Raw genomic sequence first — 24085 nt, 5'->3', positions numbered from 1 at the left:
GAGGGATGAAGAACAGGCAATTTCACTCCTTTTCCTTCTTTTAGACTTTGAATTCTTCTGCCTCCTGCTCTATTATCACTGTTCCATGTTAAGTCTCACCAATGTGTTACAGAAATGGACTCCAGATTTTGAAAGCTATGTTTGAAGTGTCCTTGAGTTAATGTTGGTCAACTGTAAAGATATGCTAAATGAGAGGCAGAAGAAATTTTCTTACAAATGGAGAGAGGATGGGGAAGTTCGGGCTTTTGATTTGGAGTCGCCTGAATTATATGTGAAATGCTAAATAATGTTACTGAACTCTTCCCATTATGTAGGAGAGGATCAAGCAATATTGTCTTGAAATGTGAGGGAAATAATTATGAAGTTTATGTATTTTTTTCTTTTGTTTTCTTAGGTCCATCAATTTAGTAATAAATCTACAGAGATGGCTTTGAGGGTGGCATCACTCGACTATCTTGGTACCGTAGCAGCACGGCTGCGGAAGGATGCAGTCACTAGCAAAATGGATCAGGGATCTATAGCTCGAATTTTAAAACAGGTTTGAGTGAAGCTATTGTTGATTATTTTAAGGCAGGTTTCAGTGTAGAGATTAGTGTCCATAAAACAAAACCATGAGAAAAATAGAATTGTGAGATTTCTTCTTTGTGTTACTCTCAAAAATCAAGAGTGCTTTTGGCCTCTCATTTTGATTAGCTTACCCTTAAAATATAAGTTTGCGGCAGTTACCTCTGGGAGCATCCAGCTGTTAGCTGGGATGAAGTGGGAGGCGGAGGGTGGGCAAGAGACAATGTTTAATTTCATGGCAAAATAAAAATTTGCTGCAGAAGCAGCCCAACAGGTTTCCTGGGAGATAGTGTTTCACACACTTGCTACTAATTGATTGTGCTTGATACCATTTATTTTTTGTTGTGTGTTAACATGTTGTGTGTGACATATTGATGCTCCCGGTGTGTTTTGTAATTTGTTTACTTTAAAGTGTGTTTAGATCAAGTTAGTGTGTTCTGATGTTGGGAAGGGTGTGGATTTTATTTAAAATATATTGTGTGTTACAGGTCTCAGGAGGGGATGATGAAATTCAACAACTGCAAAAGGCACTGTTAGATTATTTGGAAGAAAATACAGAAACTGATGCATCACTAGTGGTATGTTGTAGTTGTTTAAGTGAAAGTCTGCTTAACCCTTTCTGTCTTGAAGGCCACATCAACTGTAGACCTTAAGCCTTTCTCCCTTAGCACACCAATAGAGGAGGTGGCACAAAGGCTACTGCCTTTTAAACTTTTAAACTGCAACTAAGATATACAGGCACCACAAGTTAAACATATAGAAAGGTGGTATGTATGAACATCTAAAAGGTTATGTAGAGATTGATACCAACAATTACAAAGTTCATGTTACTTGTAGCTTTCTAGTAGGAGGCAAAAAACTGGCAAAATAAGTGTTTTTCCCTGCTGAGCTTTACATGTCAGTGTTTTAGTATTACAAGCAAATTGTCTCTTTTTACTATAAACTGTTTTCTGCTTCATACACACCCAGTGTTAGGAGGTTTGGGAGTTGTCCCGACAAGCTCCTGCACTAAAAATTTACCACTACACCACTGTTCAGTATAAAAATGCTCGTTCTTCCAATTTGGCGGTACCTTTTTCTTTTTAAAGTTTGTGGGGTTATAATATAACCTAAGAAAGAGATGACAGAACCACATTTGATGGTAGTTACTAAAACAACTTGAGTGATTTTTTTAAAAGTTCAAATAAAGGAGCAAACATGGAAGTGCAAATCAGACATTTCCCCTGCTCTCTTCTTAGAAGTTTGAGAAGCTGAAGCAGGAGTTGCACCTCCTCGGATGTGTCACAAATAAGTTTTGCTACTTTTTAAATGTTTTGCTGCTTTTGCATAAGTGAAAATGAAAAGTCCCAAGTGTTCAGTATTGTGGATTTTGGATCTAACTTGCTCAGTACTGCCTATACTCCTAGCCCTATCTGGAGATACCGGGAACTGAACCTGGGGGTCTTCTGAATGTAAAGCATGTGCTATGCCTTGAGATGTGGCCCTTCTCCCTTATGGGGAATATACCATAGTTGTCATTGACTCTGCTTCCTATCATGTAAGCAGTCCTGTATTATCATGGACAGAGGCACTCTGGGTAGGTGAAGAGTAGGCCATAACACTTTTATGATGGTCACATTTAATAAGCAATAGAGGAACACGTTCGTTTATCATAGACTCTAAAAATCAGTTTATAATTGTTTTATCATGTTTTGAAGTATAAATAATCCAGGAGTTAAAGTGTATTTGCAAACGGAATTAACTCTTGTACATGAAAATGACTTTGGGGTAAATTCAACTACATGCAACTCAAAATACAGTTGATAAATCCAGCTATATGTAATTCAAAATGTAGTTGGCTTGGAATATGGAAATGCCCTGCTTTATTTCCAGTAACAAGAACTTATATCAATATATTTTAAAATACTAGTGTCGTTCTTATTTATTTATTTAAGAAAATCTATATCCCTCCTTTCTGATGCTGTAAAAATACTCAAGGCAGCTTTCATCAATTAATAATATACTACATAAGCCTATCCAACAAACAGTAGAAGTAATGAAACACTTTCTGACATTGTCCTTTTTGGGACTTATTTTCCCACACTCTCTTCTGCCATACCAGTTTTCTCGGAAATTTTATATAGCACAGTGGTTTCGGGACACTACTATGGAGACTGAGAAAGCAATGAAAACTCAGAAGGATGATGATTCATCTGAAGGGACACACCATGCAAAAGAAATCGAGACAACGGGACAAATCATGCACAGAGCAGAAAGTCGCAAAAAATTTCTCCGCAACATCATTAAAACGGCACCTTCTCAGTTCAGTACATTAAGGTGAGTTCATTTTTATTTACTAAACAACATTTGGTGTTCATGTATTGCTATATTCTTCTGTTGATAAGCAAATGCTAAAGCAATATTCTACCACTTCATTACAGGATGAATTCTGATACTGTGGACTATGAAGATGCTTGCTTGATTGTTCGCTACTTGGCCTCTATGAGGCCGTTTGCCCAGAGCTTCGATATTTATTTGACACAGGTAAACTGTGCCAGAAGTCTTTAGTGAAATACAGTTGGCTTCCTGGTTCCAAACGCTTATGCGGTAGTGTGCAATATCTGTTCATTGTTAAGCGCAGGTATTTAATAGGTCGTGGTAATACCACATGCTTCCATAATTATGTATCAATTCCACAACATTTTTCTTTATCCTGCATGCATTTCACATCATTGAACTCTTATTTCATCTGTGCATTTTTGTAACAAGAACCTTAAGTTAAAAGGGTGTCTTAAAAGGATAATGGTCCTTTGCCTACATATACTTCATTTGCATTCTTGAATTTTAAGGCTATTACCTCATAAAGTGTATATTCACACATCATAGTAGAGCAGCTTAATAACTCAAAATAGAAAATAGTTTTAGTAGTTTGCTTGCAGTGCATGGTACTGCCATGATGAATGTCGTAATTCAGTAGCTTGATTATATTAATATTTAATAGGAACGCAAGCATGTTTGAATGGGTCACCATGTTAGGCCTCCAGAAATACAAGTGTACTCCTACTTTGTTTAATTTTTTGGCCTTCATTGTGGTTCTTGACCAGAGTGGATTAAAAAAACAGAAAGAATAATGAAATAGCTACTATGGAGGACTTGATCCAAAATTATCACAAAAAATACCAAAAGAAAACACATATTTAGATGCCTCTTTAAAGAAGGCATTATCAACAAGCAAGCAGTCATATTTTATATCACTCTGGGCACAATCCACCCAACATTGCTGTTGCACAGCCTCCATTCATTTCAAGGGGCAGGCCCTCCACAAATCCACTTACCGGGGCAAATGCCCCAGTGCTGTGGCCTAGATGTTCTCTTTACCTTCTCCCTGACCATATTTAATACAAGCAGCCAAGGCTCACTGTAGTGAGTTCCAATGCACTGATGTATCTGCCCAACAGTGGTATAGACAGGATAGTCTTATTTTCCTGGCCCCAAAATCATGCATCTTTGGTAAGGAGGAAGTGCTTTCTCTGTGATGGCCAATGAAAATCTTACCCTCTTATGTTCAGCCAGCTGTAATATTCTCTGGAGCGGTCTTCAATTCACATCATTCTTGAGAAGTGTCATGGGTAATGGATGCACCTGCCCACCCCATAAGTGAATCAAGTAGGACACAGGGTGCCCCTACCCAGTCTCCTTTTGGAATAAGCTGGGCTTTGGAGCAGGCAAATACTTTCTGCTTCTGCCAGTTTCAAATGTCATCAAGACGTAAGGCACCTCTTGCCCCCAGTCCTCCATATATGCAAGTGTGCACATGTTAAAAGATTTGAAAGAGGGGAATGTTGGCTATTTCAAATAATGGCTTGGCTACTGAATTGTGGCTAAACATGTGGACCTTTCACATGGAGTGAAATGGGGTGGTGCAATTAATATGTTTGACTGAGTGCCCCTTTGGTGAGGTTATGTTAGATTTCTGTTAGCTGGTTTTTCATTTTACTTCAATTCTAGCATGTTTCTTCACTTCATTTTTGTTCGTTAAACATTGCGTGCTACTTTTCAAAAGCAAATAAAATGCCCTTTTTGTTTTGTTTTCTTATTAGATTCTGCGTGTGCTTGGTGAAAATGCAATTGCTGTTCGAACAAAAGCCATGAAGTGTTTGTCTGAGGTTGTTGCTGTAGATCCCAGCATTCTAGCCAGGGTAAACAAAAGAAAACACTCTACCATACACGCATTCTTCCATTCTCACAAGCAGCTTTTATGGTTTCCCTCACTTTGCTTTTCTTTCTTGCTTGTTGCTTATAGCTTGACATGCAACGAGGTGTCCATGGACGGTTGATGGACAATTCCACTAGTGTACGAGAAGCAGCCGTGGAATTACTTGGTCGGTTTGTGCTTTGTCGACCACAGCTTGCTGAACAGTATTATGACATGCTGATCGAGCGAATACTGGTATGGCTACTTTTAAATTCAAACATTTTATAAGTTCAATTTTTACATAGCTCTTTATGATGAAAATAAATATGATGGTCCTCTGTTCACCTCTGTTGAAACATAGTTTCTGACAAGCATCTCAAATGGCAATAGTGAGCATTAAGAAGATCCCCCCCCCCATTTGTAAGGATTTAACTAAGTGTTTCAGCTTATTAATCATGGTACTGTGTGGTCGCGTTTTAATAGACATTATATTAGTTATCTGTTGCTAATCAGCTTATTATAGCTGCCCTATGTGTTGTAAGATGGGTAACATGCTGGGCTGGTTTTTAAAAAAATCTTAATATTAAATTTCTTTCTTTTGCTTTTTCAGGATACTGGTATTAGTGTCAGAAAAAGAGTCATAAAGATTCTTAGGGATATCTGCATTGAACAACCAACATTTCCCAAAATTACAGAAATGTGTGTGAAAATGATTCGCAGAGTCAACGATGAAGAAGGCATTAAGGTACAGGAAACGAATCACTTACTACAGGGGTGAGCAGCCTCTGACCTGTGGGTCCATCTTGGCCGGCAGGGGTTCCAGTATTGCCTGTGAGGCCATTTCCCTCAAACCAGGCCCACCTGTCCATCCGCTGAAGTCACTAGTGATGTCAGCTCATGTGTATGAGGACAGGGTTTAATCCTGCTTTAGCAGCATGCCATGTTTCCAGCAAGTAACAAGATTGTGCAGTCGGGACAGCGGGACTGAGCAGGGATTAAAGCACTTCTCAAAAGCAGTGTTTGGATCTGTGAGCAGTGGGTGGTTGCTGCTTCGGCAGGGTGGGGTTTGCGTGACTTAGGCTATATTGGTGCTTATTTCCCTTCCATTCAAGTTGAGCTGCTAGTGATGTGTGTCTAGTGGATTGTGCTTTTTGTAGACTCTTGTTGGTAGTTTAGAGACTGTGGCAAGCTACTTTTACCTAATCAATAGCTATCCATTTTATTTCCAGAAACTGGTAAATGAGACATTCCAGAAGCTGTGGTTTACTCCAACTCCCCATAATGACAAAGAAGCAATGACCAGGAAAATATTGAACATTACAGATGTGGTATGAGAGTGCTATTGTTCCCATTGACTAATGTATCAATTGTGATAAATTGAGTTGTATCCAATGTGTTCTAATTTTGTTATTGTCCTTGGCATGATTGGTGACTATCCTCTGTCCCTAGTGTTTGTTCATTACAGTGGTACCTCGGGTTACAAACGCTTCAGGTACAAACGCTTCAGGTTACAAACTCCGCTAACCCAGAAATAGTACCTCAGGTTAAGAACTTTGCTTCAGGATGAGAACAGAAATTGTGCTCCGGCAGCGTGGCGGCAGCAGGAGGCCCCATTAGTGGTGCTTCAGGTTAAGAACAGTTTCAGGTTAAGAATGAACCTCCAGAATGAATTAAGTTCTTAACCAGAGTTACCACTGTAATTATTTAAAGGCTGAGAGTTCTCATACTGTAGTGCTCAAGCAAATATTGCAGTTTGTAGCACACATCTCTCTTGATACTTGTAAAATACTCTGGGCCTTTAGTGAGGTTCCCTATAACTGATCAACTATTCTAGTATATAGCATGTATGTAGGATTGAAGTTGATTAAGTAAACAGAACGTTAAATGGAATCAAATATTTTCAGGAGAGTTTAACAATACTCCTGCAGTAATTACAATATTTTTATAGTTTTCATTTATATAAAGCAGATTTCATGTTTATTTGACATTGTTTCAAAAAACATATTTGGCCTGCATTGGTCTTAAGTTAATAATTAATGAACTTAGATGGTGTTTCAAATATTTGAGATGCTATTCAGAAACCTATTAATACAATGAATGAGCATGTTACTTTATAGAGCCTAACAGGAAAGAGGTCCCTGCTCCAAAAATATTGTAGGTTAGACAGAGTGAAGGGACAGTAACCCAAAGCAATAGTCATAAGGCTAGAAAAAACTTACATTTGGTATATTACTATTGTGGGTGGTGCTGTGGTCTAAACCACTGAGCCTCTTGGGCTTGCTGATAGAAGGTCGGCAGTGCGACAGGGTGAATTCCCATTGCTCTCTCCCAAGCTCCTGCCAACCTAGCAGTTTGAAAGCACACTAGTGCAAGTATATAAATAGGTACCACTGTGGCGGGAAGGTAAACAGTGTTTCCGTGTGCTCTGGCTTCCATCATGGTGTTCTGTTGTGCCAGAAGCGGTCGTGCTGGCCACATGATCTAGAAAGCTGTCACCTTTGACTGGACTTAACTGTCCAGGAGTCCTTTACCTTTACTTATTGATGTTTTAATATTAGCATATGTTACTGTTGAAAAGTTACATGCAAATGTATTTTCATTTTTATTTTCTCTTAGGTCGCAGCTTGTAGAGATACAGGGTATGATTGGTTTGAACAGCTTCTTCAAAATGTAAGTACTGTAACTGTTCAGATATCTTACATTTTACTTTCTAAAAATGGAATTCCCTCAGTTTGAGGTTTATAGCCCTACTGAATGGGGTAGGCTGTGGAGTGGGAATTTGAAGGTGAAGGTGGATTCCTGAGGTTGCTTCCACAAATGGGAGCAATACCTTTTTGGGAAGCCATTTTGGAGAGGAGGTTGCCAGGAGGGTGTGAGGAAAGTCACCCTCCTCCAACCCCATTACACACACTTTTCTTTTGATCCAATGCTCTGCTTGCAAATTATTGGCCTATTGACAGTTGCTTCCCATGTGTGGCAGAAATATAGCTCTTTGCTATTTTTACATGCTCTCTTATGAAGATGGCTTGTATATTCTCAGAATCTAGCCATGAGTATCAACATTGTCCATATTGTGTATCTTTGTAGTTACTAAAATCTGAAGAAGATGCTTCATATAAGCCTGTAAAGAAAGCCTGTACTCAGCTTGTGGATAATTTGGTTGAACACATTCTGAAGTATGAAGAATCTCTGGCAGGTAAAACAGTTATTTGCATTCCATTCATAAGCTATGTCAAATTTTTTGTGGGTAGCAGAGCTCCAGGTAGAATTCAAATTATTGCAGAAGTGTGTTCATATACAGGGTGAGTCCTTTAAAAGAGGCGCCGTGGATACAGAGTACACATGTTCCACGGGGCCTCTTTTAAAAGACTCACCCTGTATAAACCTCATGTAGTGAGGTGTGGGTATCTCCAACACAGTTTCCGGAGGAATTGGAGAACATTCCTGTCTACTCAGGCATTTGGTGGCTAAAGAATACTGTAAGGGCCATCCTGAGATCACTGGATGAAATGTTTTTACCTGTAACTCTTTTTAGATTTTTTTTTACGGTAACTGTTTTAAAATGCTTTTTAAAATCTGTTGTGGATGTGTTTGCTGTCTTGGTCCCCTTAGAGGGGAAGAGTGAGATATAAATTCAATAAATGAAATACACTTGACCATGTGATTGTGTAGCTAGAAAGCAGGTCCAGGAGGACCTGTTCACATTGAGAGAAAGCATTTTATGACCCAGCCTTCAGAACTATATCCATTACAAAATGAAGCACACAGTGCAGTTTTTTTATGCTCATTTTATGGTCTTAAACTGAATTGCAATAGTTCTGCACTTGTGAAATCAAAACCCATCTAAATAATGTTCCCATGGAAGCTTTGAGTGTTGCAGGGGAAGCAGATGTTGTCATGCCAAACCAGAAAGTACCATATATACTCGAGTATAAGCCTACTTTTTCAGCACCAAAAACGTGCTGAAAAAAGCTGCCCTTGGCTTATATTCGAGTGAGGCGGGCGGCAGTGGAGAAAGGCACAGGACTGGGGGTTCGGAGAAGCACTGCGCTGCGACTCTCCGAACCCCTGTCCTATGCCTGCTCTGCTCTGTGGGAGGCGGCGGGGAGGGAGAAGCGGTGAGAAAGGGATAGATATTCACAGTTCTCCCCTCCGCAGTAAGTAGCACATGGACCTGGCTATTGCAAGCAGCTTCGGTTCCAATTCTGTTTGTTGATTTAATTGTCCATAATATATCCAGGACGCACATGATACTAAATAATATTAACAACAGTTTTTGTATACAGTATTTGAACATCTTAATGGAATATTAGTTAAGTGTGTTTGTGTGTGCACATGTATATACATGCATGCTTACATTTTTTCCTTATTTTTGCAGATTCCGACAATAAGGGTGTGAATTCAAGTTGCTTGGTAGCTTGCATAACCACTTTGTTCTTATTCAGCAAAATCAGGCCCCAGTTAATGGTCAAACATGCCATGACCATGCAGCCATATCTTACCACTAAATGCAGTGTAAGTACTCCCTACTGTTTCCCCACATTACCTCTGCTTATGTTATGTGAAACTCATGATTTGAAGTGAAAATTGGAAGCAGCAAAGTTATTGGCTTTCCCTATTGGCTTTTAGGCACCAGGCATTGGTAGCCTATTTCCAGAGGAATTTGGGGTTTCCCTGATTTACTCCTTTATTTTTATATTGGTTAGCTGCATAGGAAACAATTGTAAGCATCTTGCTGCTTTTAAATTTGCAAACTGGAGATCATGGGTTGGGGGGAAAGTTGAGAGTCCTCTCTTGTGCCTCAGAAAGCATTCCTTTTCATGTGGATGACTGTTCTTTAATTCAGGGTAGTTTCAAACCTTATGTGCCCAATAGGTTTGCATGGTCTCCAATGCTTCCCTTGGCAAATGGGTAAAGTGTGATAACATGCAGACAGTGTGTGTACACATCAGAAGGGACATTAGACAAATATCTCTACATGTTAGTCATATATGCTTTTTATGTTTGCTGCAAGGAAGTTTCAGCTCCAGGTTTTGGAGATGGTTTCCATGCCCCGCCCCCAGTAAGCCCACCTCCTCACTGCAGCAGGGCTAGGGGGCCCTTTACAGTGAGCTCTGTTGGGGCGTGGGCCCTTGTCATATGCCCATTCGTGTCAACCCTTGCTGATGCTAGTTTAACATTTATTTATTTTTAATAAAGTTGCTAACTCTTTAAACTCACATACTGGCAACTGTTTTTTCTATCTGCAATATAATTTTTATTCCATTCAAGGTGTAGTTGTAAATAGCTGGAATTGATCACTAGAAGTGATTATTACTCACGTTATTCAGATACGTAGTAGTATAACAGCACAAGAAGAGCAAAGAAGCTTAACCATATGCAATGTTTTTCTGTAGAGTCAAAATGATTTCATGGTGATCTGCAACGTTGCAAAAATTTTAGAATTAGTAGTGCCACTGATGGAACATCCGAGTGAGACTTTCCTTGCTACTATTGAAGAAGATCTCATGAAGCTTATAATCAAATATGGCATGACAGTAAGGTTTAATTTCTACTCCAGACTTATTGTGCATTAGCATGGTACTCATGTTAAATATGACTTGACTTCATATTTTTGTAATGGTTTTTACTGCACTTTATTGGCATTAGTCTTCTTATAGAGATGTTAGTTTTCTTATAGAAAAGAAAGCTAGAAATGTATTAGAATATAATTGTATTCTCATAATAGCCCCAGAGCTTTCAGCTCCTAGGACTTGCCGATCAGAAGGTCAGCGGTTCGAATCCCTGTGACGGGGTGAGCTCCCGTTGCTTGGTCCTAGCTCCTGCCCACCTAGCAGTTCGGAAGCACGTCAAAGTGCAAGTAGATAAATAGGTACTGCTCTGGCGGGAAGGTAAACGGCGTTTCCGTGCGCTGCTCTGGCTCTCTAGAAGCGGCTTAGTCATGCTGCCACATGACCCGGAAGCTGTCTGCGGACAAACGGCGGCTCCCTCGGCCTATAGAGCGAGATGAGCGCCGCAACCCCAGAGTCATCTACGACTGGACCTGATGGTCAGGGGTACCTTTACCTTTTAAAATAAGAGCAAGATGTTGATTTCTCCTCTGACAGCTTTGTATTGTCTTAGAGCAGGGGTCCCCAAACTACGGCCCCCGGGCCGGATGCGGCCCAATCGGCCTTCCAATCCGGCCCGCGACGACTCCCGCCGCCCGCTCTCACGGCGCGCGGCGCAGCGACGATCTAAAAAATCGGCAAAAAATCGCCGAAAATCCTTTGTGCGCATGCGTATGGGCCTCTCCCGACCCGGAAGAGGTCATTTCTGGTGCACTTCCGGGTCGGGGGAGGCCCATACGCATGCGCACAAGCGATTTTTGGCGATTTTTTTCCCGCCCGTGTGCGTGTGCGCATGCGCACGGGCGCGCACTCCCCCGCCCTCCGGCCCGCTGCGCGCGCACTCGCCTGCCCTCCGGCCCACCGCGCGGTCGGCGCGGCGGGCACTGGCCCGCCGCGCAGAAAGTCTGGGGACCCCTGTCTTAGAGATTACTTCTAACAATATCTAATGTGTTCTGCTTTGTTTCTAGGTAGTGCAACACTGTGTCAGCTGTCTTGGGGCTGTTGTAAACAAGGTCACTCAGAATTACAAATTTGTATGGGCCTGTTTTAATAGATACTATGGTGAGTAAATTTTTATGCAGGATTTTCGTTATTTTAAAGTTAATTAAACATCTAATATGAAAAGAAACTATGAAGACAAGTATTCTTCATTTTTTGCAGGTGCACTTTCAAAATTAAAAAGTCAACATCAAGAAGACCCAAACAGCACTATACTTACAGCAAATAAACCAGCACTCCTTAGATCCCTTTTCACTGTTGGTGCACTGTGTCGGCATTTTGATTTTGATCAAGAAGATTTTAAAGGCAACAGCAAGGTAAAACATTCAGTATTTATTTGCTTACTACTACATTTGGATAGACTGACATTTGGGGGAATAATAAACTTAGATGAGCAGATTTTCCTATGTGATTACTTTTAAATGAATGAAAATTTTCCCAAGCTTTCCCCCCTGAATTATCCACATTGTTTCCCCTTTAAACAGGTTAACATTAAGGATAAAGTACTTGAGCTGCTGATGTATTTTACCAAACATTCAGATGAGGAGGTACAAACAAAAGCCATTATTGGTCTAGGTAAGAACATAGAAATAATGTGGTATTAGATGCACATAGATTTGCCTATAGTGGAATTCTACCAAAGTTCTGCTGGTGGAAGCAGGAAAGACAGCTTCTGCTGATTTTTGCTTTCCCCTGCAGTCTCCTACATGCCCCCTCCATCTGCTCCAGAGAGTCGGTGGATGGCAGGTGGAATTGGAGATTTGCAAGGGAAAGGAGAAATTGGTGGAAAATGCCTCCTGTTCCCTCCTCCAAAAGTAACCTGCACTGGATTGAAGTTGCTTTGATGAATAGAAGTTACCTTTGCATTTGTTGAACAGACTTCAGGGTTACTTATGAGTTCTTGGTTATGATGATTCAGAGCAATTGCTATTTCAATATAGGCAGCGACCATTTTGTGCCGACATGAGGTCCTTTTGGATACAGAAGGGGGCGGAACAGGGGCAGGACGGGATAATGTGCACTCTGCTGACATGCACAGGGGCGAGGAATGGAACTCCCATGCAGAATGGTTGCCACCTGAGAATTTGCTTCTGTGTTGAGATAGATTACTGTAAGAGTTTGATTCTATGCAAGCAAGTTTTACACTTCAGAGTAATTCTAATGCTTCTAAAATGGGTTAGTACCCACTTTATGTATCTATATACTTTTTGTGTCCTGTCGTAAGGCAGCTGATATTCCACAATTTGGCACAGTATCTTTTCAAAAGGAATTTGAAATAAAGTTGCCTGCAAATATGAATGTGGCCCCATTATAAACATTCAGGACTTTCTTTTAAAATCTGCTTCAGTAAAAGGATATACCAAATTGTAACGTCTTATTTTCTTTCAGGGTTTGCATTCATACAACACCCAGGTCTAATGTTTGAACAAGAAGTGAAAACATTATACAACAGCATACTCTCTGATAAGAACAGCTCAGTAAACTTAAAAATCCAGGTGTTAAAAAATCTCCAAACATACCTCCAAGAGGAAGATACACGGATGCAACAGGCAGATAGAGAATGTGAGTGATGAGCATTGTTGCACTTTAAGTAAACATTTAAAATAAGTAATTAATATCAAGTAACTGCAACTTAGTTTTCAGTTCCATCTCTGATGTTGTTTTCACAAAGAGCTTTCTGTGCATTGAAAACTTTACAGATAATGGGATAACAAATTAGGAAAGATCTATACGTGCAGCAGAATGAAATGGTTGAATGCAGTTGAAGCAGTAAACTGCAGGTGTATAATCACATTTTTGAATGCCCCCCCCCAAAAAAACCTAAAAACATATTTGTGGCATTGCAGTGAAAGTGCTGTGGCAGAACCATGTGTGTGTTGCTTTTCAGAGAAGGTTTCTTGAAAGGGACCATTAAAAGCATTGCAACCACCACCTGGAGTATGAAGTGGTATAGTCTGCTCTTCCTCTTTAGCCTTTTCATATGTAGAAAAGGACTTAAACCAGGGGTCAGCAAACTTTTTCAGCAGGGGGCCGGTCCACTGTCCCTTAGACCTTGTGGGGGGGCCGGACTATATTTTTTTAAAAAATATGAACGAATTCCTATGCCCCACAAATAACCCAGAGATGCATTTTAAATAAAAGGACACATTCTACTCATATAAAAACATGCTGATTCCCAGACCGTCTGCGGGCCAGATTTAGAAGGCAATTGGGCCACATCCGGCCCCCGGGCCTTAGTTTGGGGACCCCTGACTTAAACAATGTCTGTTAAAAGTAGTTTCTCCATCATTGGAGGCAGCTACCCTGGAGCGGATTACTCCTCCCACTTGCTTCAGCAGGCGGGGCTTATGCAAATTATTCAAAGAACCTTTGTCAATGGCAGTTGCAAAAGTAAGTGCCCTTTTCCAGTTTCTTACCTGCTTGCTCTAGATCAGGGTTCCCCAAACTAAGGCCCGGGGGCCGGATGCGGCCCAATCACCTTCTAAATCTGGCCCGCAGACAGTCCGGGAATCAGCATGTTTTTACATGAGTAGAATGTGTCCTTTTATTTAAAATGCATCTCTGGGTTATTTGTGGGGTATAGGAATTCGTTCATATTTTTTTTACAAAATATAGTCCGGCCCCCCACAAGGTCTGAGGGACAGTGGACTGGCCCCCTGCTGAAAAAGTTTGCTGACCCCTGCTCTAGAGTGATGGGGCTTCTGAGGAGCTCTGGCTCAGTTTTCAACTATACTTTGATTTTTTCGAGCAATTGCTGCTAACTTTTTCTTCCCTCCTAAACTTGGAATTGGTGGCAGGTTCTTTAGAAGAAAGACTTGTCTGGATAGTTAAACTAGAACGCACTTCCCCTTCCAGTCTTTCTGCTACCTTTGTAGTAAACCACAACAGAAATGATATTGTGTGGTTTCCTATCCTGAAATGAGCAGTGCTTTTCTCCTGTAGAGGTAATGAAACTTTAAGCATTTGCAGCTGAAAACAGCAAAGAAGTTTATGCTCCTCCATGTTTTTGACACAGGGATCAAGCTTGGTCTTAAATTGTATCTTTTGATTTTCAGTGGTGATGGTATTTCTCAAGAGGCCTTTCAGTCATCCCAATTAGTGAGGAGGCACAAGCTGAAATGTCATGTTATGTTGATGAAATGAGTTAGTAGGGAAGAAGGAGAAGCTGTTTCTGTGTTTCCAGCAAAGCATACAAATGTTGGGCCAGGGATTTGGTTAGGAAGGAGTTATGCAGTACCACTTAAAAAATTGCACATACCTCCTTAGGAAGCCCGTTCCCAACCTGTGTTCCATATAGTATGAAAAACCATATACATGTATGTATATAATGTGATAAAAAGTGTTGATAAAACATCTCCTTTGGTTTCTGTTTTTTCATAGGGAAAAAGGTAGCAAAACAGGAAGATCTGAAAGAAATGGGTGATATTTCCTCAGGGATGAGCAGCTCTATCATGCAGCTCTATCTCAAACAGGTCCTTGAGGCATTCTTTCACACGCAGTCCAGTGTTCGTCATTTCGCACTCAATGTTATTGCACTGACATTAAACCAGGGTCTTATCCATCCAGTTCAGGTATGCAATTGCATAATTTGGACTGCCATCCTATATACACCTACTTTGGAGTAAAATAAAAAATGTATTCACAAAAACCTTTTGCACTTGTTAATCTGCAAATTGATTTACGTTTTCAGTAATTTTTCATTAATTAATTTTTTAATTAATTAATTTTTAAATTAATAATTATTAATTAATTAATTAATTAATTAATAAATTAATTAATTTTTCATTAAGTTTTCATTAATGAGCTGTTTATTTGCAGACTTATAGACAATAACACAGGAACTGGTGGTTTTCTTTCATAAAATCTGTAACCTCTTAAGAGGTGCTCCAGAAAAGGTTCAAAGTTTCAAAAACTACCACCCGGTTAAACTGTTGTGTTATTATTTGAGTCACTTCTTCAGGTATTATTGTTTCTATTTTGCTGTTCTTAACTGAAATCAAGAAGTAAATCAAACAGTTGTGCAGCTCTGTGGTGTTCACATAGCCTTTCCAGACCTCTTTTTATGGTGCTCTGCAGGCTATGGATATTTGTAGCGTGTCAAACATAAAAGGAGGAAAATATAGACATCTGCAGGCATATGTGAAGATTTTATAATAAGTGTCTATCTCTCTTTCAGTGTGTGCCATACTTAATAGCTATGGGCACAGATCCAGAGCCTTCTATGAGGAACAAAGCAGACCAGCAGCTGGTGGAGATTGACAAAAAATATGCTGGATTTATTCATGTATGTATGCTTCTGTTTGGTGTGCTTATTTTTGTTCCTTTCCAGTGAAGCCATTCAGTAATTACTTTTAAAATAGGGAACCAACCAACCAAACCAGTCATTTATTATATGGTCACAGACCTGCTAATAAAACGGCGAACGGTAGTGAAATGTATTTACTGACTAGGATCTTCAAGTACAATTTGATCTGACATTAAACCCTGTTTTGGAAGTAATGAGCAACTGTAGTTTACATTTATCAAGATCTGTGGACAGGGAAGAGTTGACGCCTGATGCACAATCCTAGCTTGCTAAATTGTGGTTAACAAACTGGGAATGTAGATAGGAACTCTGCCTCAATTAACATTATAACAAAAATGCTTGCATTGCAACTAGAATAATAGTGTGGTCTGTTTAAGGCACAGAAAAAAATGTCAAACTAGTCCTTGAAGTAATTCAAGTTGTGCATCCCTGCATTGTCCTTCCTGTTTTATATATTCCTTAAGCGTCTCGCTCTGGGCCCTTTCTCCCACTCTATACATTCCATTTCATACCAAGCAAGTATGCAGAGGAGTGATGGTTTTTGTCCTTACTTTCTATGTTTTTGTTCCTCTGCTCATTACATACATATCTGTAGTCTATAGTAGGATTGCCATAATCTGAAGATCAAAAACCCAGAAACATTTGGAGCACACCCACCCACCATCCCGTATCTCCTTCCTTGCTCACCTGCCCACTCCCTCCTTCCCTCCCCTCTCTTACCTTTGCTGTCTTCGGTCTCCTGCTCACAAGACACTGTGTTGCAACCAGTCCTCCTTGTCTCCCTGGCTGCTGAGCGGACTCAGGGCGAGCTGAGAGGAAACAGGCCCAGTGCCAGCTGGAGGAGCCACCACTGTGGTGCTGCAGTGGCCACTGTGTTAGTGGCGCTGGTGGCGGCACTCCTGACCCCACTGCAGCGCTTCCACTTCTAGGGCACAGCAGTGGCGCATGAGGGGAGGTGGAGAGTGGCTGACCCTGAAGAATGTTTGCCCTCTCCTACCCTTTGGTGGCATGCGCGTGCTCCTCTAACACCCCCCCCAATAAAAAATACCCCCCCCAAACCAGACATTTCATGTGCCATGCAAAAATCTACTTGGACAGGCATGCTGCCCCCCCAAAAGAGGACATGTCCAGGAAAACTGAACATATGGCAGCACTAGTTTATAGGGAATATTATTTATTTCATTGCAGCTGCCATCAGCATTTCAGATTTTGGGGAGCTAGGAGTATAATTAGTCCCACTTACTGTTTTGTGAGAGCAATTGAAAAGCATTATTGAAAAACCTTCACTCTAGTAGGCTGAAGTGTGTAGCTTTGGAAAACACACATGTATTTTTCTTCCTTGGCCTAGAAAGACTACAAATATTAAAAACACAAATAATCCCCCTAACTCCAACATGTATATCAGTGTGTCAAAATTGTGCATGTTTGCTATAAAAAAAGCATATGATTTGAAAATTGTTCTCTAGAAAGCTATTGGAGAAACCGAAACAGATAACTTTGAGCTCAAATCTTTGTGGCAACCTCTTTCTATTTGTCCTAAGCAAAACAAAGACTTATAAATGTTTTTAACTTCAGATGAAAGCAGTGGCTGGTATGAAGATGTCATACCAGGTACAGCAAGCAATCAACACTTGCCGTAAAGATCCTGTGAGGGGTTTTAGGCACGATGAATCCAGCAGTGCTTTGTGCTCACACCTTTACTCCATGATCCGAGGAAACCGACAACACCGACGAGCCTTTCTCATTTCTTTACTCAACCTCTTTGATGACACAGCTGTGAGTCTAATGGAGACCTTTTCTGTACTCTTTTTAAAAAGTGCTTTTGATGAAGTATGATTTGCTTTGGAGAGGATAAAATAGTATAAAAGTTGCAGTATATAACTACATAGAAATTATGTAGTGACATGTTTTTAATTTCTTTCATCGTCTTGAGCAGCCATCCCCAATCATGTGCCCTCCAGATGTTTTAGACTACAATTCCCATCATCCTTAACCATTGGCTATGCTAGCTGGGACTGATGGGAGTTGGAGTCCAAATCATCTAGAGCACACCAGGTTAGGAGAGGCTGGCCTGGAGAATTGCTAACAAAAATGAAGATGCATCTCCCCTACACAGGGCTAAACTTGGTGAAGCAATATTTATAGGTTTTCCTAAATGTGGGATTCCATCCTTAGGGTTAACAAAGCAGTTGCTTGGTCAGATTTGAGTTTTTACTTCCTTCTCCTTGACAGGAGTGAAACTCATCCCTCTCTCTTCCCAGAATGCTTTGTGGCTTTCCTGGTTCATCTTAGCTTCCTTCCAATGCCAAAAGAGTGCTCCCTTTTTCTTTTTAGCACAGCCCCTATATTCATAGTTGGAGTGGGTAGAGGCAACAGGAGACAGAATCCATTCCTTCTGTGATGTTTCAGTGGCTAAAATTGCAAAGGCTGTTCATGCTCATAACTTGGAATAGACATAATGGTTTGTATTCAAAGTAGTGGGAAGCCTCTCATTCTACAAGGATTTACCCTTGCACAACAGAATCTCCTCCATGCCTTCTAAATGCGCCAACCCTGTAGGGCTGAGATGTCTTCAGCCACCCCCCAAAAAAGAATCTATTGTTACAGGGCTAAGCCCACCAATCTTGAGGGGTCAGGTCTTGCAATGGTAGTGGGCCTTGCAGCGCACGCTATGTCACAGGTGGAACCCGCCCCCCCAAAAAAAATGTTGGGTGGAACTCACTGGATACTGCATTCAAGGAGCAAGAATGTGGCATAGAGCTCATCGAGCACAGAAATGATTGTGTGTGTGTGTATGTATGTATATGTATATATATAATTTTCTTCTACTTCCACAGAAAACGGAGGTGAATCAGCTTTTGTACATAGCAGACAATCTAGCCTGTTTTCCTTACCAAACCCAGGAAGAGCCACTTTTTATAATGCACCATATAGACATCACATTATCAGTTTCTGGTAGTAACCTTCTCCAATCATTTAAGGAGGTAAGTGGAATTATATTATATAACATTACCTTCCTATGACCCGGTATGTCTCTTCAGTTATTCAGGGTGAGATAAAACCTTGGTGACCAGCCTTTTGGACAAGTGTGCTACTGAGTTCAAACTGAATGCCACTCTAGCGATCAGAATCCTTTTTCTTCACTCTTACGATGGCTTTGCCTCAAATCTACCTAGCCTAGGCAGAAACATAATATTGGGAAAGCCAGACAAGAGTGCATGTCTGTGTACTATAACCAGATCCATGAACCCTATTGCTGTTTTCGGAATGTGCCACAAATCTCCTTGTGCCTACCAGCTGGGGCCCTGCACCCCCGCTGCAGATTGATCACCCATACATTAAAAAAGAAATGCTGCAACCATGTAAGGGGCTGCTGATAATCAAATTAAGCAATCATTTGTCTTGTGGGACACATTGAATGTATTCTGAGTTGAATATTTAATAACTTAGATGTGCGTGTAGTTCATCCTTTGAGTCTGCTTTCCCAAAATATCGCCACATAATTTCCCTTGATTGATAGTTCATACTGGTGAATGACCACGTTAGAATGGTCTTCAAATCACTTTTTATAATATATTGATAATGGTGTTTGCTATTTTTCTAAACTACCTGCCATTTTCTTTCAGTCTATGGTGAAATATAAAAAAGAAAGGAAGCCATCATCTGATGAAGAGAGCGAGAGTGAAAGTAACAGTGAAAGTAACAGCGACAGTGAGGAGGAAATTCACAAACCCCGAAAGTTGCGAAAACGTGCAGAGTCTGAGTCAGATACTGATGAAGAGAATGATATAAATGCTGTCATGAAATGTTTGCCAGACAATTCAGCTCCTCTCATTGAATTTGCAAATGTTTCCCAGGGCATATTGCTGCTGTTGATGTTAAAACAGCATTTGAAGAACCTCTGTGGATTTTCTGACAGGTGAGGAGCATTCAAGTTTTGCTTACTTTATCTCAGGAGTAGGGGAGCTTTTCTGTCTGGGAGCTGCATTCTCTTGCAAGCAACTTCTAGGGTGTGCATGGCAGTGATGGGTGGGGCCAGAAGCAAAACTGAGTGGAGCAAGGGATGACTCTTAAATAGGCTACATTCCAGCCATGGGAAAGTCAGATCTTTCCTCATGCACACCCAACCCATCTCTCCAACCTTTATTCAGGCAAGCAAGAACTATTATCACAGTTCAGATGCATTCTAGCCAAGCGAAAGCACTCAAGAAAGTTATGAAGTAGGGCTGGCGAGGAGTGTGGCTGGGGACTGGATAGTCCTGGAAGACCACATTTTGCTGGTGGGCCTGAGGTTCCCTACGTCTGTTTTATCTGATCATTTCATGTATTCACATTCTTGAGGTTTTATGGATTGAACTCAAAACTTGAGTAAATTCTGCATAATGCGGATGCATCTAGCAAAACCTAGTGCCATAATGTTTGTTATTATTATTATTAACTTCAAGCATTCATTTTGTTTTCTTGATAACAGTAAAATTCAGAAATATTCTCCCTCTGAATCGGCAAAAGTATACGATAAAACAATAAACAGGAAGGCAGGAATTCATTTCCATCCAAAACAGACGCTAGACTTCCTTCGAAGTGATATGGCTCATTCCAAGCTCACAGATGAAGTGAAGAGGAATATAGTCAAACAGTACTTAGATGTAAGTATTGAGAGCCTGCAGAATTTTACTGCCTATCAGCTTCATTATAAAAATGCTTGAACTCTGTTCTGAAATACTTTTAAGTTTTTGTTATTTAGAAGGTGAAATATGAAGGCTACAGGCTGAAATTGTTTTTTTCTTCAGAGGTGAGGAATGGAGTATGCTGACTTCTTCCACTGCAAGTTGCCCTCTTCGTTTGCTTGCTAAAGAAATGTGTATCTAATGCACAGAACTAGGCAAATTAGAGGCTGTTGGATGAGCTGCAGGTTGCATCATTTTCCATTGACAGTTCAATGTCATTGGGTTGGGCTGTCACAGCTAGCTTGAGATGGTCCATGCAAAAATTGAAGTGTAGGCTCAAGCTACATGTGACATCACAGAATTTGCCACTGAGCACAAGCTTTTGCTTTCACACATTACCAACATACCCTAGGCTGCTGTTGTCCCGATCTGGGTTGGGGGGCCCCATGCCTTCAATGTGTCTCTGTTCATTCTACTGGGAGCTTTCTACCTAATGCAAATTTCATGCATTGAGCCTGGCCCAGAAATGGACCACAGAGCAGGCAAAGAGTAAAAAGGTTTGTGTTGGTGTGCTGCTAGCAAAATTTTCCTACAATTGCCAAAAGTTAACATTGAGGCTCTAATATGTAAGAGATCTAAAACCTTGCCCCCTTAAGGCCAATTGAGGAAGAGAACAATCCTTGTTTTCTCCAAGAAAAGATTTATCACATGCTACTAAATTGAGAGTGTACTCCACAAATTGTTTTAAGGTTACTCCCATAAGGCTTGTGCACCATCTTCCTTCCTCCCCCCCCCCATTTTCATAACTCATTTTAAAGTGGTGCATAATCTTCTTTCCAATATCTTTTCTTAGTTCAAACTTCTCATGGAACACTTGGATCCTGATGAAGAGGAGGAAGATGGAGAAGTGTCAGCTAGCACAAATGCTCGCAACAAAGCTATTACCTCGCTGCTCGGAGGAGGCAGCCCTAAAAACAATGCAGCTGAGACAGAGGATGATGAGAGTGATGGGGAGGATAGAGGAGGAGGCACTTCAGGGGTGAGGCGGAGGAGGAGTCAACGTATTTCGCAGCGTATTACGTAAAATGATTTTATGTGCTTATAAATGTCAGTCTATAATAAAATGTACACTGAGTAATGTAATCAATATGGAAAAAAAACCATTTTGTAGATAGAAATTCTTAACCGTTTATACACCTTTTTGTAGAAAGTTCTAACAAAAACAATAAAAAACATAGAAGAGATTTTATCTAGCATAAAGTTTAATTTTCCTTTGGAATGTACTGTGTGTATCCTTTTTATTGTTGCCAAGTTTTTATGTAGCTTTATGATTCATTTGTACATATAATTTTATATATCAATAAGAGTTAAAAGACACGGGTACAAATTAATATGTGATTTTGCAAGGATGTTAACCCCTTGGCGCTGGCGGTCGCGGTGCGTCTCATTGCCGGCAATGGAATGTGTGCCGGGAAATCCCAACTCCCGGCGTCAAGGGATTAAAAGCAATAAAAGCAATAATTTCACTCAAGTTCTTTTGTGTAACACTTGGTCTTTTTTCCCCTCCCAATGTTTTAGTCATTGAGAAGGTCAAAACGAAATTCAGACTCTACGGAGTTGGCAGCACAGATGAATGAAAGTGTTGATGTCATGGATGTCATCGCTATTTGCTGTCCAAAGTACAAAGATCGACCACAAATTGCAAGAGTAGTACAGAAAACCAGCAATGGCTTCAGTGTTCAGTGGATGGCAGGCTCCTACAGTGGCTCCTGGACTGAGGCTAAGCGCCGTGATGGCCGCAAACTGGTGCCTTGGGTAGACACTATTAAAGAGTCAGACATTATTTACAAAAAAATTGCTCTAACGAGTGCTAATAAGCTGACTAATAAAGTGGTTCAGACTTTACGATCGTTGTATGCCGCCAAGGATGGAACTTCCAGCTAATGCATTTGTACATGCAGCCAAATTTTACAGGAAATAACAGAAAAAAACTTGAAATATCAACTTTCTGGCAAAAAAAAAATCATTTTAATGAAGAGTAAGAATGACACCTGGGATGCAGGAAACAGAAGGAAATGTTTGGTAAACATTTTTGTGGGAGCTTCCTTCGCTGTTGTGCAGCAGAAACTTCTCAGTTCATTTTTACTCCCACTGTATAATAGTTTAACAAAAATTGTTTATATCTTGAAAAAAAACCTTTCTGTTTTAAAAAAAATAAACAAGTGAATGTTGGAAATTAGTCTGTTAATGTTCTTAATAAAGTGTTCTTGGAGTTTAACCTAGCAGCGGATGGCTTTCTTTAGCTTAGCCCAGTTTCCAGGGAAGCATTGTTTTTCCAGGCTGTAAAATGGCAGAATCTCCTGGATATATAATTTATTCTGTTGGGGGGAAAAGCATGCAGTATCTATGACCTATCTGCAGGAGGAGTTTTTGTAAATGTAGATTTTGATGTATTAGGTCACCCTGAAATAATACAAGAAAAGGGATCCCCAGCAAATCTGGTGGAACGAATACTGCAATAAATTTTTTTACTTCTCTTTGTTACTTGTCTGTTTCCATTTGAATTTCTTATTGTAAAGATCTGTTTAAATCCATTTATATTATTTTGCAGTCTTTTATGTAAAATTTACTATATCAGTGGTTTTCAAAGCAAGACATAAATATTGTTTATACAGTTTGTATAGGCTGACTTCTGAATAATTGGTATCTTTTATTTTTATCCCTTAAAAGGGTGTAAACACAAGTTAACTCCAGGGTTTTATTGTATCCTGCAATATTTAGTATTAACTATATATGATTTAGCACTGTGCCAAACACATTTTCAAGAGTACATTTTGATATAAAAAGAAACTATAGTTTATGCCTTGTATGCTTCAATTTCTTTCTAATGCTGTCTATATAGCAATGTTCAAAATTTGAGTGGGGGTGGGGTGGGAACAGCCATCGCTCTCGCCTGAGAAACTAGCAATGGATATATTTCCCTTGGTTAGGACATCAGGAGATCAGACTGCTCTTGACCAGGAACAATGTACGTGGCCCAAGACCACCACCTGTGCATTAGGATCCTATTGTTAGATAGATATTTTTATGTGAACCAGAAAATTCTAGCTGCACTAGTGGTATTTTCACTTAACTGAATTAGTCATAGGGTGCAAATATCAGAGGAGTAAATATGGATTTGTAACTGATTGTGCTAATATGCTTAAGTTATTCTCTAAAAGGGGTCATACACTTGGTTGTATTGTAGTTACTTAATTTCTTTTGACCTTTTACACAGCAGAAATACTACTTAAAACTCTGGAGTGGTTGCTTCAAAATATCTCGTCACCAGGTTTAAAAGCAGCTTGACTTTCTGGATAGTAGTCGTCCCGTCCTCCCCAATAATAACATACAGAGAAGAAATTAATAGCATCCAAATAATTAGCAGAGAACTACTTTAAAGTCTTTCTATTTTCAAGCTTGTATAAAAGTGGATGTTCATGAAACATTTTGGGATGCATTTGTTTTATTCTGCAAAATTGGATATATGGTGGGGTGGGACTTTTATTACATCAGTTTACAGAACTCTAGTGTGCTGCTTGATCTGTTAGGAAGAGTAGATTAATATTCAAATCCAAATACATTTTCTTATACAGAATTCAAGAATTAAACTGACATGACTAATTCTTCAGAATCTCTTTAATAATTTTCTATGAAATAATTTTCATTTCCTCCTATTTGTCTTAACTGTTGTACTGCAGTTTTAGTGCTAATTTAGTCTTTTAAG

General features: G+C 40.1%; 1 protein-coding gene across 3 annotated transcripts in view; it reads left to right on the top strand.

Annotated features, from left to right (window-relative positions):
- NIPBL (NIPBL cohesin loading factor) overlaps positions 1-22863 on the top strand; it is a 134470-nt gene extending 111607 nt beyond the window's left edge. For 2 of the 3 annotated variants that reach the window (XM_035100722.2, XM_035100720.2), the window contains 24 exons: positions 395-538; positions 1053-1142; positions 2666-2880; positions 2985-3087; positions 4644-4742; positions 4847-4993; positions 5349-5483; positions 5968-6066; positions 7355-7408; positions 7826-7934; positions 9117-9253; positions 10135-10275; positions 11316-11409; positions 11509-11663; positions 11832-11922; positions 12736-12909; positions 14728-14918; positions 15524-15631; positions 17228-17428; positions 18490-18636; positions 19279-19571; positions 20124-20298; positions 21173-21358; positions 21898-22863. In XM_035100722.2, coding sequence (XP_034956613.1) covers positions 395-538; positions 1053-1142; positions 2666-2880; positions 2985-3087; positions 4644-4742; positions 4847-4993; positions 5349-5483; positions 5968-6066; positions 7355-7408; positions 7826-7934; positions 9117-9253; positions 10135-10275; positions 11316-11409; positions 11509-11663; positions 11832-11922; positions 12736-12909; positions 14728-14918; positions 15524-15631; positions 17228-17428; positions 18490-18636; positions 19279-19571; positions 20124-20298; positions 21173-21358; positions 21898-22263 — 3654 coding nt within the window. In that variant the 3' untranslated portion in view covers positions 22264-22863. Of the gene's footprint in view, positions 1-394; positions 539-1052; positions 1143-2665; positions 2881-2984; positions 3088-4643; positions 4743-4846; positions 4994-5348; positions 5484-5967; positions 6067-7354; positions 7409-7825; positions 7935-9116; positions 9254-10134; positions 10276-11315; positions 11410-11508; positions 11664-11831; positions 11923-12735; positions 12910-14727; positions 14919-15523; positions 15632-17227; positions 17429-18489; positions 18637-19278; positions 19572-20123; positions 20299-21172; positions 21400-21897 lie in introns of all 3 variants that reach the window. The other variant, XM_035100721.2, reaches the window with a different exon arrangement.
- The last annotated feature ends 1222 nt before the right edge of the window (positions 22864-24085 follow it).

Source organism: Zootoca vivipara, chromosome 11 (assembly GCF_963506605.1).
Source record: "Zootoca vivipara chromosome 11, rZooViv1.1, whole genome shotgun sequence".
Lineage (NCBI taxonomy): Eukaryota > Metazoa > Chordata > Lepidosauria > Squamata > Lacertidae > Zootoca > Zootoca vivipara.
The sequence above is the reverse complement of the archived record's forward strand: the minus strand, read 5'-3'. Positions and strand labels throughout refer to the sequence as shown.